General features: G+C 34.4%; 1 protein-coding gene across 1 annotated transcript; it reads left to right on the plus strand.

Moving 5' to 3' along the window:
* Positions 1-10,286: 10,286 nt before the first annotated feature.
* Positions 10,287-12,351, plus strand: BLOS1 (GCN5L1 family protein). The gene is made up of 4 exons (XM_012984963.2): positions 10,287-10,626; positions 11,520-11,631; positions 11,716-11,921; positions 12,127-12,351. The coding sequence occupies exons 2-4, from the start codon at positions 11,529-11,531 to the stop codon at positions 12,214-12,216; spliced, it is 399 nt and encodes a 132-aa protein (XP_012840417.1). The 5' UTR covers positions 10,287-10,626; positions 11,520-11,528; the 3' UTR covers positions 12,217-12,351.
* The last annotated feature ends 5,411 nt before the right edge of the window (positions 12,352-17,762 follow it).

Genomic DNA, 17,762 nt, shown 5'->3' on the forward strand with positions numbered 1-17,762 from the left:
AAGACTTACAGAGAGAAGAGTACCACCACCGGGAGGGAGAGAATTGGTTTGGTGGTCGCCGGCCATGGAGAAGAAAAGAGGCGACGACTAGGTTTTAGGCCACGGAGAAGAAGAAGAAGAAGAAGAAGAAGATGCACCACCGGGGGAGGCAAAAAATTCGGCCGCCATGGAGAAGAAGAATTCGGCCGCCATGGACAAGAAGGGCGGCTAGGTTAAAAATCCTGGTGCTCTGATACCATATAAGAGAAATAGAGTTGGAGAAAGAGAGAAATAATAATACGTAATATAATAGAAACCCCCATTATGTTATGGGTTGATTTACATGGAATATATATAGAGAAATACTACAAGGTAATAGAGTTTGACTAGGTAACTAAATCCTAACTAATCTACGTAACCGAATCATTATAGAATCCTAATATCCTATAATATCTAATAATATAATATACTCTAACATAACATATTAATAACATGTATGATTGGATGAATTTAGAAACAAGATTGCGAAGCAATAAAATAATTGATCATATTATACAAGAAAATATAAAGAGAGAAAAGGAACATTGGAAACAAGTATTGAAAAGAATTATTGCGGTTGTGAAAACTTTAGCTAAAAATAATTTGGCTTTTCGTGGGACAAATGAAAAAATTTATGACAATAACAATGGAAATTTTTTAAGTCTAATTGAAATGATTGCGGAATTCGATCCTATAATGCAAGAACACCTTAGGCGCATTAAAGATAGGAAAATAAATATTCACTACCTCGGGCATAATATACAAAATGAATTGGTGCATATGTTAGCTTGTGAATTAAAAAATAATATTATTAAAAGAATTAAAATGGCTAAATATTTTTCTATTATACTTGATTGAAATCCGAATACAAGTCATCAAGAACAAATGTCTCTTATTTTAAGAAGTGTGAATATATCTATGAATCCAATTCAAATAGAAGAATATTTAATAGATTTTTTAAAAATAGATGATACAACGGGAAAGGTATTTTTGATGAACTTCTAAATGTAATAAAAAATCTTGAACTTGATATTGATAATGTGAGAGGTCAAGGATATGATAATGGTTCAAACATGAAAGGTTAAGAACAAGGTGTGCAAAAAAGATTGTTAAATATAAATTCCAGAGCATTTTACACTCCTTGTGGTAGCCATAGTCTTAATTTAGTTATTTGTGACATGTCCAATTCTTGTCATAGAGCTATATATCTTTCTTGGAGTCATACAACGTATATATACTATATTTTCTAGTTCCACAAAGAGATGGAAAATATTGACGGATAATGTAAGGAAATTTACTGTTAAACCATTGTCACAAACATGGTGGGAAAGTCACATTGAAAGTGTTAGAGCCATACAAAGTCATCCAATCGAAATAAGGGATGCTTTGATTTGAATTGGAAAAACTTCCTTAGATCCTAAAATAAAGAGTGAAGCTAAATTCTTAGCCACTTATGAGATTGAAAATTTTGAATTTTTACTTAGCATGAATATTTGGTTTGAATTATTACATGCCGTTAATTGTGTTAGGCAAAATTTACAATCTAAAGATATGCACATTGACTCCGCTATAGATGGCTTGAAAGGTCTTGTATCATTTTTAGAGGATTTTAGAGAAAATGAGTTTGAATTAGCTATTAATGCTACTAAAAAAATTGCTTTAAAATCGGGAATTGAACCAATATTTCGAGAAAAATGTGTGATACATAGAAAAAAACAATTTGATGAAACTCAAAGTAATGATACTATATTATCACCCAAAGAATCAGTTAGGATAGAATATTTGTTATATATTTATAGAATAATATTTACAATACATGTAACAGTTGCTTCGACCGGAAGGAGTTTTTCAAAGTTAAAATTAATAAAAACATATTTACGTTCAACTATGTCACAAGAAAGATTAAGTGAATTAGCTATTTTATTTATAGAAAAATATTTATTAGAAGAACTAGAATATGAAGATCTAATTAATACATTTGCATCTATAAAAGTAAGGAAAATAAATTTTACATAAGATAAAAAAAAAAATTAGGGCCTCATTTTTGGGTTTCGCCTAGGACCCCCAATATCCTAGGGCCGGCTTGATATTGTGTATCCTATTTGCGCGGTCACAGTATCTCTTGCCTTTGAAATCTCACAAACTGGATTTTCACGAACACTTTTCAATAGAATTGCGGCGCAATAATTGATGTCCAGGTTGCCATGATTGTTTGCCAACCCTTGCATACCGCAACTATGATCGCTATAGTAGATCCCAATTCTAAATTGTCCTCTATCCCCAATTCTTAATGCTCTTAGCCTCCACCTGGAAGGTCTTGCTTCAGTGACATGTTTGTAGATAACTTTTCAAGTTCTTTTCGTACTTTCGATAACTTTAAACTCTCTTTTGGCAAATCGAATGGAGTGGTCTCTAACGGCTGAAATGACCCATGCTTTATTATAAAAAATCATCCCCTTTTCGAGAGTACCTTTGCTGCTATCATAAAATTTTGACCACATACCCGACGGAACACCAATGGAATCGGCTGGGATTTCAGGAAATGACATAGAGTAGAATGATGGTGGATCATAAAACTGAGGAGGAGATTCTACAAATGATGGAATGTTGACATGAACATGGGGAGATGATGGAATTTCTGCCTGCGATATTGTTTATACAACGTCATCAACGACTTCGATATTCTCATCATCGTTCTCTTCACCATTCTCATCATCGTCTTAGAGTCGGAGGGTTCGGAGTCACTTCAAATATTTGGCCCATGTGCATTTCCGAAAGGATCCTCGTCATCATTATAATGACGAGTTTCATTAGGAAGATCAAAATTTTCATGAGCATTTCTCACGCCACTTGATTCCCTGATATATGCCCCAAGATTTTGATAAGAAGGCATCGATGGCCCCGTTTCAAAGCCCATAGTAGAAAACCCCTGTATAGCCGCAACTAACTTAGGATTTGTCTGCATAAAGGAATTGTATGTTTCATTCAAATCAAAAGGTTGTGAAGGTCTCGAAGGGGAGTGATGAAGTGATTGTGAAGACATCAAAGGATTGTATAAAGGTTGAGACTCAACATAAACATCTATGGAATCGTTTCCTTCATCCGGGTCCAAATAGATTTCTAAATCATCATCACTTGTTATCTCTGAAACTATCTCACTCCATTGATTTTGATACCATCGTGATATTTTGCCAGACACCGATAACACAAATTCATTACTATCTATTCTGCAACGTGAGTATATTTTGGCCAAGAAGTATGAGAAAGATATATCGTGTTTAACTCGTACGACTGTATGATGAGATTGATCATAATCACTGACAATCCATCATGAACCATGTGGCGTCCTATGTACATGAAAACTTTGACAGTATTTCTACCCGGAGTCGCCATTGAAACCCTATATCTTGATATTTTGAGATTATTATTTTTATTCCGAAATATTTAATATTTTCTAATTCTTTTTATAGCTAGAAACACTAAATTTAGATTTTTTATAATTTGATAGTTCGAAAACTATTAATTTGTAAATTATAAATCATAAACAAATTGTGTAACTCGTAATTTTTCGACACATTCATATAACACTAACACGTTAAAAAACAAACAATTTACATAATTTAGCAAACTTATCATTCAAGTAAAACTTTAATTAACATAGATAATATTTAATTTACCTCAAAGATAATTGAAGATTTGCTAGCACTCACATTCACTTCTCAATGTACAACAAGTTAGACTTCCACCTAGTTATAATAATAAAAAAAAAAAAAACAACAAAATTAAAATTTCAACCATTATTTAAAAAAAAGAAAAAAAAACAGCCCCAAATTGTACTATATTTGTACAATATAACAAATAATTACCTTCAAATTATTATTATTATTTGCCAGCTACAAAAATCCCTTTTCAAACCACCACAAATTACACTTCCACGCCTAGTTATAACAAAAAAAAAAACAACAAAATTAAAATTTCAGCAATTAAAAACAAGAAAAAAAAAAATCAGCCCCGAATCTTACTATATTTGTACAATATAACAAATAAATACCTCCACATAATTATTATTTGCTAGCAACGTAAATTCCTTCTCAATCAACCACATATTACATTTCACCTAATTATAACAATCAAAACACAACAAAATTTAAATTTTAGCCATTATTTAAAAAGGATAATTAGTGAAAACGCCCTAAAATATTTAGTTATATTAGGCTGGATGTAACCTCATTTTGCATATTAGTGAGAACCCTAAATTTATATTTTAATTTAGTATAAATCAAAAATTTATATGGTATGTCTATATTACCCTTAATTACTACATAAAAACACTAAACCATATTTCTCTAATTCATTCTTCATTTTTAATCTACCAGTCGTTACTTCTCTCTCGCTTCTCTCCCTTTCTTTCCACTGCCATCGATCCCCACCTCTGCACAACCGCCTCTCCATCGCCACCGCCATCGACCTCCTTCTATCTTGTATTTCACGATATAAAAAAAACATAGCTAGGGTTTATGCAGATCTGTTGGTTTTTTTTTTTTTTTTTTTTTTCCTTCTTCTTCAATATTTGAAATCATTTATATAACCCTCGTGGGAAATGCGCCTCCACCACCTTTGTAATGGAATCAATCGACCCCGAGAATGATGAAGAAACCTTGGATTGTACCTTCATGGAGAATCGCCGCCGCGACGCTCCATTGCCCCCACCCTACATCTACCAAAGTTTTGGTTGTTAGAGATACCAAGGTTTTTGATTTCATCATTAGATTTTTTATTACGCCATTAACAAGGTGTATCCACGCCGCCGTCATCTCCCCCCAATGCTGGCATCGTTTTGCTGTTGCAATTAGTTGAGTATTTCGCACAGGAAAATAGTTGTTTGCATCACTTTTTTAGTTATTTTCAAATTTGGCTATTTGTTTTAGTTAGTTTCGAATTCTGCTATTTGTTTTAGTTGGTTTCGATAATTTATAATTGATTTTGATAGTTTTTGTAGTCAATTTCGACAATTTGTAGTTAATTTCGATAACTTTATAGTTGATTTCGATAATTTATAATTTTGATAATAATTGATTTCAAATTGGTAAACCTTGAATACCATAATTTTTTAGTTGTTTACCGTAATTTTATAGTTGATTGTGAAAAAATAACCTAAAAAAAATGAAAACTGTAGTTGATTAAGAAATTTTTGTAGTTGATTATGGAAAGAAAAAAAAAAATTTCAAATAAAAAATATTAAAAAATAATCACAATATTTAAAAAAAATAGTTGATTTCAGAATTTTTTTAGTTGATTTATGAAAAAAAGGGGAAAAAAGCTGAACAAAAAAGATAAAAAAAATTATTTTTTATTCGAATTTTTATTATAATTTTTTGAATAATTTATTAAATAAATAAACGAAAATTAAAAGAAATTATATTTATATAAATATAAAAAGGAATCAAGTAATTAGTAGTGGGTAGTGGGCATTGACTACTGGAGAGTGACAAATCTGGAATATCAAAAAAGCTGGACCTACTACTAATATTGAAAATAAGGGTATATCCACTCTCATTAAAAAAGAGAGTAGAGGGGGTTATCACTAATAGTCCCTATTTAAAAACAAGGAAAAAAAAAAACAGCCCCAAATTGTACTTTATTTGTACAATATATCAAATAATTACCTCCAAATAATTATGATTTGCTAGCAACAAAAATCCCTTCTTAATCCCACCACAAGTTAAAGTTTAACCTAATAATAACAAGTAAAAGCAACAATAAAAATTTGAATTTTAGAATAAATTATTAATATATTTTAACAGTACAAGAAAAAATTTATCTCCAAATAATTGATAATTTACTAGATCAAAAATTCTATTAATCCACTATTAATAAAAAATTAACAAAATAACATTAATAATTAAAATCGTATTTAACTATAATAATAATTGAAAGAGTGAAAAATTTTATCTCAACAAGTATTCTGCTGGAATTAATTAAAATTACCTACAACAATAAAAATATAAATTAGCAAAATACAAATGAAAACAATAATAATTAACAAAAAAAAAAGGAGACAAGAAAACTTACGATTGGGAAGAAGGGAACAAATGTGAAATGTGTTAAGGGATAAATATATATATATTTGCGGCCCAAACACAGCTGTTGGATTGAGAAGTATAGAACGGTCCTTAAAGGGCGTGACTTGAATTGACGTGTTCAACCGTCTGACAGGTCAAAGCACGCCATTCAATATGATGCCTTTTAAGGACCGTTCGATCAATTGATTTATCCCGGGCCGTTCAATTGAGAAGACAAAATTCGACAAATGGTCGTTGACCAAAGCCCAATCCGACGGCCCTTAGGGCAACTCCAATTAAGGGCAACTCCAACCGAGGCCCTAAATGAGGCCCCAAAAGCAATAACTGCCATTTTGATGGCTAAAGTCTGGATTTTTTTGTTCCAACCGAGCCATCAAAACAGGCCCCATTTTTAGGACCTCCCCATCTCTGCCATAAAAAATGGGGTCTGAAAATTGGGTAATCAAAAATTGGAGGGAAGCTCCCAACGGATCTATTTCCTCCCAACGGATACATTTCCACCCAAACGTCTCTTTTATTTTGCAGATTCAACTTTAATTTAAAAAAAAAAAAATCCTATAAAGAAGACCATTTTGGTTTGAAAAAATTACATAATTTCAAAACTCAAAATTAAAAGAAAAACAACGAAAAAAAAAGGTAACCTTTTATGGATTTCTGAGTTTCTGATTTTTCTTGTGAATCGGAGCACGAAAAAAATAGTGAAAGAAAGATGAGAGAAAAGGGGTTAGAAAAAAAAGAGAGAAGAAGATTGGGGAGAATGAGTGAGAGAAAAAAAAAGAACAAACAAAGGATGAAAATAAGAGAGAGGCGAGAAGGAGAGAAGGAGAGAATTAGAGAGAGAGAGAGAGAGAGAGAGAGAGAGAGAGAGAGAGAGAGAGAGAGAGAACAGAGGAGAAAAGAAAAAGAAATAAGAGAGAAAGAGAGAGAAAACAGAGAAGAACAGATGAGAATAAGAGAGAGGGGTGTTGGCGGCTCAAAGTGGTGGGGGTGGATGGATTAGGGTATATATATATTAGGTTAATTAGGGTTATTTACTTAAGTGTTTATTTTTGTATATTATTTTTTATTTATATGCTAATTATTTTTAGGTTAATTATTTTTATGTGTATGCTAATTAATAATTATTTTCTTGCTTTTATAGATGAACGACGATATGTGTCATTCTTACGCTGATTTGCTAAATAGCACGTCACCGGAGTTTGTGGAAACTAATCAATTCGACGAGATTTCTACACCTCTCGAAAGTGCAGTGGCAGGGCAAGTATTATCAAAAAGAAAAAAGAATTTTTCCCGCGATGAGGATATTATTCTTGTTTCAGTATGGCTAAATACAAGCAAGGATGCTATTACTGGAAATGATCAGAGAGCCACTACGTTTTGGGGAAAAATATATGATCTGTTTATGAGTCATGGCGGTGATGTGGGGCGTACCGAGAAAAGCATAAAACATCGCTGAGGACAAATTAATGCACGATGTGCTAAATTTGCTGGTTGTGTCAAACAAATCGACGATAGGCATCAATCCGGTCAATCGACTCATGGAAAGGTAAATATTTATATTCAAATTTTTGTTCATACAATACTATTTACTTATTTTTCACCTTATTTTTTTTGCAGTTGATTGAAGCAAAACATCTATACGTTGCCGATGAAGGTAGAGCTTTCCAACTAGAACTTTTCTTTGAACTTCTTCAAAACGAGAGAAAATGGCAAACACTAAAAAAAAGTAAAATTGTCAACCTCGATGTTGATGCAAGCCCATTTGGTGATAGTAGTGATCATTCCACTACTCACGTTCGGCCTCTCGGTAACAAGGCGTCAAAAGAACAATTGTCAAGGAAGAAAGCAAACTTAAAGACCGGTAGCTCATCTACGATGTCTGTTACGGATGAGCGTTGGGCAGAAAAGATTGAAATAGAAGAACAAAAGTTTGAGCAACGCAAAAAAATGATAGAGGAGTCTCAAAAAAGTCGTGAGATTGCAATTATGGGGACAAACACTAGCGGAATGGATTCAATTCATGCCGCTTATTGGGAGGCCCAGAAAAATGAAATACTTAGCAAAAGAGGTTTTAATTGATTAATCTTGTATGTTTATTTCTCTAGTAATTTCAAATTGTATGTTTATTGTTTTCTAGATAAAATGAAAAATTATCATTGTAATCAACGTTATTTTATTAATATTAGAAAGTACCGTTGAGATAAACTGAAACATTATAAATAGAAATAAATTGAAACACTACAAATAGAAATATTGCCACAAATTGAAATATTACAAATACAACTATCAATCTTCTTGACCGTGCAAATTCCAAAGATGCTCAACAAGATCACGTTGGAGTTGGGAATGAGTACCCCTATCACGAATCTTGTGATGACTTTGAATAAACTCAACAAACTCATTTGTGTGCTCGTGTGACGGAATAACATCTGGAGTTGCATTAAGTGAGTCTGGCATCCCAAAAAAAGCATGCCATGCCATATCCAAAGATCCTGAGAAGCAACCACCTCTAATACAATAGTCGGTGAACGAGAATGGCCAGTGTACATACCTTTCCAAGCAGTTGGGCAATTTTTCCACTCCCAATGCATGCAATCAATGCTTCCAAGCATTCCTGGAAATCCACGTTGCTCGTTAACTTGGAGCAGTCGCGATAGATCTGTTTCGGTTGGTGTTCTTAGATATACTTCACTGAAAATGACAACTATCGCTTCGACAAAATGACGTAAGCTATCAAGGGAGGTGCTTTGACCTATGTGTATATGATCATCTTGAAGATCAGCTGGAATTCCATAGGCAAGTATTCTGAGTGCAGCTATTACCTTTTGAAGAGATGATAAGCCAGGGACCCCGATTGCATCATTTCTTTGTACGAAGTAGGGATCATATGATTCAACTGCATTTAGAATTCGACAGAAAAGAGGCCTCCGCATCCGAAATCTTCTTCTGAATTGATCATCAGAATATGTTGGATTATCAGAAAAATAATCCTGATAAAGCCTTCTGTGCCCTCCAGCTCTGTCACGATGAATTACCCTTTGGCCCGGAACAGAACCACGACGACGCCTATATCGCCTTTCGCCTTCCTCATTTTGAGTTGCTATTAAAAGCAATTCAAGATCGTCATCAGACTCAGAAGTTAAGAAAGTGTTTAGCAACTCAAGATTTCGATACATGGTGAAATGATGAGACGAAAATTGCAAAATAGAGAACAAATGTTATAATATGAATAAGCTATTTAAGTGTTAAAAATTGCATCCTATGAACCCTCCTAAATAGATGTTTGGGGATGAAGATAAGATGTACGATATGGACACAAAATCTCATCAGAAATTTTAACGTCCTCTCAAAACTCGACATGTATCCCAAAAAATCTTATCGGCGAAAATGTAATAGTAATTTTGACGTCCTCTAAAAAATTGACAAGTGTTCCCGAAAATCTTATCAGATAAAATATGATAGTTGCAATATGTAGAATAATTCTTTAATCGACACCTCGACACAAATTATTTTTTTCGTATTATTTAATTTATTTTATTTTTATTTCATTTAAATTTAAATTTAAATATATTTATTGATTTATTTATTTCTAACAAAATATAGTTAGTTTTCATTTAAATAAAATAAAATAAATTAAATTTAAAAATGGGGCCCCAATTTGATGTTTGCCATTACAGTGAAAACCTTTTTGTGAAGCCCCAAAACACTATAGCAAGCCCCAAATGAGTGTTTGGGGTCTTCAATTTGGGGTATCCCATTGGAGTTGCCCTTATAAAGAGTTATTTCAAATGACGTTTTATTGTAGTTTTGCAATCAATCCAAAAAGCACCCTAATTTTCAAAAAAATAGATAGAATTATAGTAGGAAAAAAAAAATGCCCCGTGATGCATTGCCCTACCAATATTTTTGGTACAATACATTAATTTACCATTATGTTTTAGTCTAAAAAAATTGGTAGAGAATTGAAAAGAGTATAATAAGAAACAATTAGCTGGATGATATTTTGGTAAAACAAAAATCTACTCCTGAGTATTAAATTGTCAATCAATTATGACTTCAAATCATAATTGATCCATTTCAAAAACCATAAAAGTCAATTATAAATCCAAATTAAATTATGAAAAGTCCACTTCAAATCCGAAACTAAAAGTCTAAAAAGTCAAAAAAACTAAAAATTAAAAAAAAGTCCCATTAAAAAAAGAATTAAGAAAAGTCAACAAATAAAATGTCTGAAACTTAAAAAAAACTCAGCCCTAATTTGCCAATTCTCACCACCCATACCGACGCCGTCGCCGACGCCTCCGCCGCCTCAGCCTCCGCCGCCTTCTTCCCTCTTTCTTCCATCAACGCCGTCGTATAACCGCCACCTCCTTTTCCCCTCTTTATTTCATCAGATCCGCCGTATCCAACACTTCCGCTGCCTCCTTCTCCCCTCTTTCCTCGGCCGCCATATTCCGCACCGCCGCCTCCTCTCTTCCCTTTTGCCAACAACGCCGGTCGCCGCCACAGTTTAGCAAACTTCTGTGTATGTAAACTCAATTCATCTTTAGCTTCAGAATCAAGAATGTAGTCTTGGGGCACAAAATCAGCCCTCCATTTATGTGATTGCACAAACATAAAAAGTTGGATATTTTTTTCTTTTATTTCCTTATGCCTTTTTCCACATTTTCTGATCTCTTTGTTCCTTCAGCTTTTGTGGTGTTCGTAGAGATGTTGAAGATTAAGTTTTGAGGGAATGCAATTATTGATTCTAATAGTTACTATTTAATAAAAAAAATGTCCATTTGACAAGGACACAAATAATACACTATATTAGATGGTCAGATTCCATGTCTAGAAATACAGTGCAAAATCAAGAAGTAGAAGAGGAGATACTGTACAATTATGGTTGTTGAGGATTCCTTTATATTCATTGCAATGCAATGTGGAATTTGATATATGAATATAATATGTATCATGTGTTGCCGTTAATTTGAGAGTCAGTTAGAGAGAGAGAGAGGAGGGAGAGAGAAGAGAGGGAGAAAAGAGATCATGTTTGTGTATTTGTGAATTTGTGTTTTTTTTTTTTATGTGTTTGTGTGTGTAAAGAAATGTGTGATTGTGTGCGTCAAAATGTGTATGAGTGTGTGTATGTATGTGTCAAAAGTATGTATGTCATAAGTGCGTGTAAGTACGTGCATGTGTGTGTGAAAAGCGTGTTTGAGTGTGAAAAGGGTGTGTTTGGATCAAAGTGGATCCATTTATATAAGTTGATTTTGGATTCGGTTTATTTTGGAACCAATCCACACAGATCCCGATCGGAACCGGTCCAAGTTGAGCAAATTGCCACCTCTAATAGTTAGGCACAAAAATTGATAAGAGAAACTTATTCATGTTTTTTTATTTTTTTATTTTTTTTTATTTTTTCTGCGTATGAAGCTTTCATAAATGGAGCGACCCCATCAGTTGGAGGCTGGAAGCCTCGAAGCTTCACTTCTTCAAATGATCACTAATCACAATCACGCCTCTGCAAAGCTACGCGAACACACCGGTAATTCGATGTAATTTTTCGATTTTTATTGCATTTATGTTTTTCCCCTTTCTCTCTCTTAAAATGTTTCGATGATGGAATTAGACAAATCGAAGAAAGAAGCTATTCAGAGTGCAGTGCGTGTCTCTGATCAGATGGTGAATGCGGTTAACGGAGGTGTTCAAGATATCTTTATAAACGAGAAGCGAATCGAAATGGAAATCCGAGCACTGACATCTACTATTATGCGATTTTCGAAGCAGACCGACCAATGGCTAGCAGCTTCACATGCTATCAACAATGCTGTCAAGGTTGGTTACTGTTTTTTGTTTCTCTATTAACTTATTAACAATGTGTATTTCGTTTATTGAACCGTTTAATCGTCGATAAAGAAAAAAATAGTTCATTTTAGTTAACGAACATTTAGGTCTAGTTGTGCTTGTTCGATATGTTTCTGTTATTTTATTCGATTTTAATAGAAACACGGTAATAGTGTGTGTATCTATTTGTCAACAGGAAATCGGAGATTTTGAGAACTGGATGAAGACAATGGAACTTGATTGCAAAAGCATTAGTGCTGCCATCTGTAACATCCATCAATCATGATCCGATAGAAAGGCAAGATCCCGATTTCATTTTATATCTGTATATGTTCAGTTATAAGGCATATATTATTTTGATGACGACGAATCTTATACACGTAGTTCGATTAATGAACCCTTTAAGAAGATTTTTTTACAATGGGATATTTGCAGCATTTGAGCTATACCGTGAACAAATATATTCTTTAAATTGAAGCCCATATTTCGGCAGAAACCATTCTTGGATCTATTCTCTAGGGTTTCGGGGTTATAAAGAACACCAAAAATTGCTTTCTCGGTTTCTTATGCCTTGTGCATTAATCATGTGGTTCCTCTGTGTAATGCATATTTGTATGTGTCGAGCCTCGCCAAATATGTACAAATACTCCGAGAAATGCAAATATGCACGGAAACTTCAACTTCTTAACATTCTCGCGTTTCAGACACGTTTCGTGTCGGGCACTCGAGGACACTTGCCGGACACCTTATGGGCCATTTTGCAATTCCTAAAAAGTTTGAAACATGTTTGAATAACAAAATTTTAAATATTTTTGTTGCTTCCCTAATTATTTACATGATTTAATGACCATTTGCAAAATTGATAGTTGATACTAAAATTTATTTTGAATATATATGTTTATATAGCATACTTATAAATATAGCTCTATAATTTCAATATTCACACGTTTTCCCCAAGTTCCCGTATTCTTATTTTTGGGTTATGCTGTTTCCCCGCCGTTTCCCCGTATCATTGTTTCGTTTTCGTGCTGCATAGGCCTTGAGGGAAGCCTAAATGAGGCAGGTGATACTATTTGCGAAACCAGTGAGGCAAACCCAAAATGGCAACAACTCAGGTATCATTGTTTCGTTTTCGTGCTGCATAGACCTTGAGGGAAGCCTAAATGAGGCAGGTGATACTATTTGCGAAACCAGTGAGGCAAACCCAAAATGGCAACAACTCAGGACACTGTGTATTTATAACTTTAATCTAATAACTTGGCACAAGATTCGGAATGAATTAATACTCCCTCTATTCCACAATATTTGCAGCTTTAGAGACTGTTTCTGTTATTATTTCTCTTTCTTTTATTAGTGGACCTGGGTATTTTAATCTAAAAGTTGTATATTTTTCTAATATTAAACCACATTCATTGAGTTTTTAATACTTTGTGTAAAATATTTAAACGAGTATTATCGTGGAATAAATGAACTAATACTTACAGTAATAGACAAAGGAAAGGCGTATAATAACATAAATATATAGAAGAGTGGACAAAATATGTTTGAAGTGTTTTTTTTATCTTGTTGAAGTTGACTTCACTTTCAGTTCCATCCCTAAATTTTGTTAATATGGTAAAAACTTCCGTTGTAGTTTGTCATCATTCAAGAAAAAAATATTTAACAACATTGTTGCTTTAAGAACTTTTGTCCAAGAAACGAGCTCTGTAGTAAAATAATCATCAATTTCAAGATAAGACAATTTCTTTTGGTTCAATTTTACCAATGAGAGATTAATGAACTAATAAAGAGAGAATTAATGAACTAATAAAGAGAGATTTAAAGCCACATAAGAGTTAATTTTGTCAAATATGAATTATTTCCTAAAATTAAGATTATTTATTAACTTTCTTAATTAGTGTGTATTAAGTATTAACCTTAAACGACATTTATTTGAAATGGAAGAAGTATTAATTAATGGACAAATGGCAAAAAAAGACATGACAATGGACTTAACTGCACATTGGTCCACAAAAAAAAAAATAGTTTTTCAAATAAACCCATCCCCATGTCTTCAGTCTAAAATACCCTCCATAATATAATTCTTATCAATTACATCCATTATGCTATAACTTACTTAATATCATACATTGACCTCGGATTTAAACAAATATATCACATTAACCCCCATTTTAATAATTTTTTGATTTTTTTTTTTGAAATTTTTTTGTCCGGCCAGATTCCGGCGTTGATTTTTTTTTTTTTATTTTGATTTTTTTTTTCAGAAAACTAATTTTTTTTCTGATTTTTTTTTGTCTGGCCAGATTCCGGCGTTGACTTTTTTAAACTTTTCTTTTTCTGAAATTTTTTTCCGGTCGGTCAACTGCCGTTGACCGCCGCCGGTCTCCGGCGTTGACTTTTTTTTTCGACTTTTTTTTTCCTTTCATTCTATAACATTTTTTTTCCGTCTAAATAGCAATATTGCTGTGATTGACAGTAATATTAACTATATTACTGTTAAACACAGTAAAATTAACTATAATACAATTTAACACAGTAATATTGCTATATTAATCTCTAGCACAGTAATATTAACACAACAAAACTCATTATTATTGTGTAATAGAGTAATATTACTACGTTGACTATTCAACAAATGTAAACATAATAAAAAGTCAAAAGCATTAATATTACTGTGAGTGACAGTAATATTACTATAACAACAGTAAAATTACCGTCAACCGCAGTAATATTACAATAATAGACAGTAATATTATTACGTTACTCCGTGAATAACTGAAACAAAACAAAAAACCCAAACAAAATAATAATATTGATATGGTTGACAATAATATTACTATAACAACAGTAATATTACCGACAACCACAGTAATATTATTGTGTTTACAGTAATAGTACAATAATAGACATTAATATTATTTCATTACTCTGTGAATAACTCAAAAAAAAAAAAAAAACCAAACAAAATAATAATATTGATGTGGTTGACTCTAATATTATTGTGTTTACAGTTATTTTATTGTCAACAGCAGTAATATAATTACGTTGACTTGTAAACAAATAAAAAAAAAATATTACGTTAATTTACTGTCAACGACAGTACAATTACATCAATGTATTGTCAACGGCACTACAATTACGTTAATGTACTGTCAGTGACAGTATAATTACGTTGATTTACCGTATAATTACCGTTAATGCAGCACAATTACAGTCAACATTTAGCGGTAGACGTAAAAAAAAAACAATAAAAAAAGTCAACTCTAGAGACCGGCGGTCAACTCAGGAATCCGATGGCGGAAAAAACAGACCACAAAAAAAAAAAAAAAAAAAAAAAACGCCGGAATCCGGCGGCGGAAAAAACATACCAAAAAAAAAAAAAAAAATCGAAAACCGCCGGTCAACACCGGAATCCGGCAGCAAAAAAATGTTCTTTGAAAAAAAATGTTTTTGAAAAAAAAAGAAATCAAAATTGAATTTTTATGGTCAAATTTGATTAAATTGAGGATACAATTAATAATTTTGTGCAAAGGGTTGGGGGTAATTTTGTCATATACATGAATTTTTCTTTTATTTATAATAAATATTAAAGGGATGTGCTTATTGGTGAAATAGATATAACCCCTAAACCTAGAATAATAAAGATGTTTGATTAAAAACTTATGCACAAAAATCCGTATAAACAATCTTATAAACTAGGTATAAATGTTTTTTCATAAAAACAAAATAAAGATATCAAAGAGTTTAAATTTCTCCTATGTTGCATTAAATTGTTAAAATATACGAACTCTTTTAAAATTTTAAAATATGTATACAATTTAAAATTGTGAAGAGATTTCAATAATTAAGTTCTCCAAACTAAATTAAAGTTTAATTGAGTGATATACCTAAATGGGCCGGCCCAATGGGCCCTCAAATTTATATACCAATTAGGCCCATTACACGAAAGCCCAAGCTCCTTCAAAATAAGGCTTGGGCCCAACAAAGTAAGCCCAACCCATTCAACGATATATAAATAGATATTTTATTCATTTGAAAAGGTACGTTCTCATTATTGACAATTCACCTCAAGTTTTATTCTCTCTACTCTCTCTACGATCCATACATCTGACTTGAGCGTCGGAGGGGTTTCCGCCGGATCAACCCCCGGCTTAGTTCACGTGTACTTGTTTTGTAGGGACCTCAGGAACATCGAGTTGACTAGCTACTGATCAGCTTTGCTCTCCCAGCTCGTTTTCTATACTATCCTAGGTGAGCTAAACTTTAGCATCATCATTTTGGCGCCGTCTGTGGGAACGATGCAAACCAGATCACGTAGCCAACAAGATCCTCCTGAGGCGTCAGCTCGGAGAGAAAATGACACGGCTAATAACCTTCCCGTCCGTGGAGGATCTGGCATACCACCTCCTCCACGCGCCACGGAGCCACTTCCTCCACGTGCCGCGGAGCCAGCTCCTCCACGTGCTGCAGATCCACCTCGCGAGGTTCAGGTGATCCCCCCTCGGGACCCACCACTCGCCGATCCACCACTCCCTGCTCCTCGAACGGTTCAAATAACCGAGGACGCGCTCCAACGTATGATAGCGGAAGCTTCTACTCGCGCTGCCACGGAGGCCGTAACTCAATATATCGCCACGATGGGAGCAAACGCTCCCAATGCGATACCAGCGCCAGCTCCACCTGTAGCGCCACCCGTGGCCCCACAGCCAATACCGAATCAAATAAGTGTCTCCTCCTCTACTTCGGATCCACGATCCCGAGTGCAGTTATCTACCAACCACCGAGGGGCACAGCCCAGACAGCAGCGTCAACGCTCACCCCCAAGGGGGAATGCGTCACCACAGAGAGTCCCTCTCTTTAATGAGGGAGAAGGCGAGGTAAACAGCAGAATGTCTCGCCAAAATCTTTTCCTTCAACCAAATAATCAAATGGGTGAAAGAATGCCTCTCCCAACAAGACGCAGTCCTTTCACCATAGACATTCTCAACGAGGTATTACCTCAAGGAGTGAAGATCTCGGGGTTACCTCAATTTGAAGGGACCACCGACCCACAAGAACATATAGAGAAATTCAGTGCCATGGCGGATTTATATGGCCCGACGGATGCTGCTATGTGCAAAATGTTCCGTACCACTCTCTCCAAGAGAGCGATGAACTGGTTCAACTCCCTACCCATAGGGTCGATTGACACCTTCGCTCGACTGTCAACCCGGTTCACCAACCAATTCGCCATCAACAAACAATATGCCAAGACCCCAGCTCATCTTTTCTCAGTAGTACAAAGAGATAACGAAACGCTCCGCAACTACATTAAGCGTTTCGTAGAAGCCGTCCATGAAGTCCCCAGTGTGGGGCAAGACATGCTCTCCGGGATTATGCAGCAGAATTTGAAACCGGGTAGATTCAAGGAATCTATTGCCGGAAGACCCCCATGCAACCTAGAGGAATTACTAAATCGAGCCGAAAAATACGTCCGGATAGAGGAAGCCTCTACCCATGCTCCTCCTAAAAGAAAAAGAGAAGATGACCGTCAGGACAATAGGAGACGCGACGATCGACGTCCACCACTTCCACCTCAAAGCCAACCCTCTTCCTCCTACAATAGGTTCACTCCGCTAAACACTCGCCTCACGGAAATCCTTCACGTGATAGAGCAGAAAGGTTTAGCAGAGCCTCCACGTCCTATGCAGCCAAACGCAAAGCGAGAAAAGTCGGATCGTTATTGTCGATTCCACAAGGACAGAGGGCATACTACGGAGGAATGTGCACAACTCAAAATGGCGATCGAGAGGCTGATCAAACAAGGCCATTTAGGCGAATACATCGATAAGC

This window comes from Erythranthe guttata, chromosome 8 (genome assembly GCF_056151865.1).
Source record: "Erythranthe guttata isolate IM_541 chromosome 8, IM_541, whole genome shotgun sequence".
In the NCBI taxonomy this organism is placed as follows: Eukaryota; Viridiplantae; Streptophyta; class Magnoliopsida; order Lamiales; family Phrymaceae; genus Erythranthe; species Erythranthe guttata.

Excerpts from the sequence above, each read along its gene's own strand:
- BLOS1 (XM_012984963.2), top strand. The coding sequence starts at position 11,529 with ATGGAGCGACCCCATCAGTTGGAGGCTGGAAGCCTCGAAGCTTCACTT. Across the intron at positions 11,632-11,715 it reads AAAGCTACGCGAACACACCG|ACAAATCGAAGAAAGAAGCT; the intron begins GTAATTCGATGT and ends TGATGGAATTAG. Across the intron at positions 11,922-12,126 it reads CTATCAACAATGCTGTCAAG|GAAATCGGAGATTTTGAGAA; the intron begins GTTGGTTACTGT and ends ATTTGTCAACAG.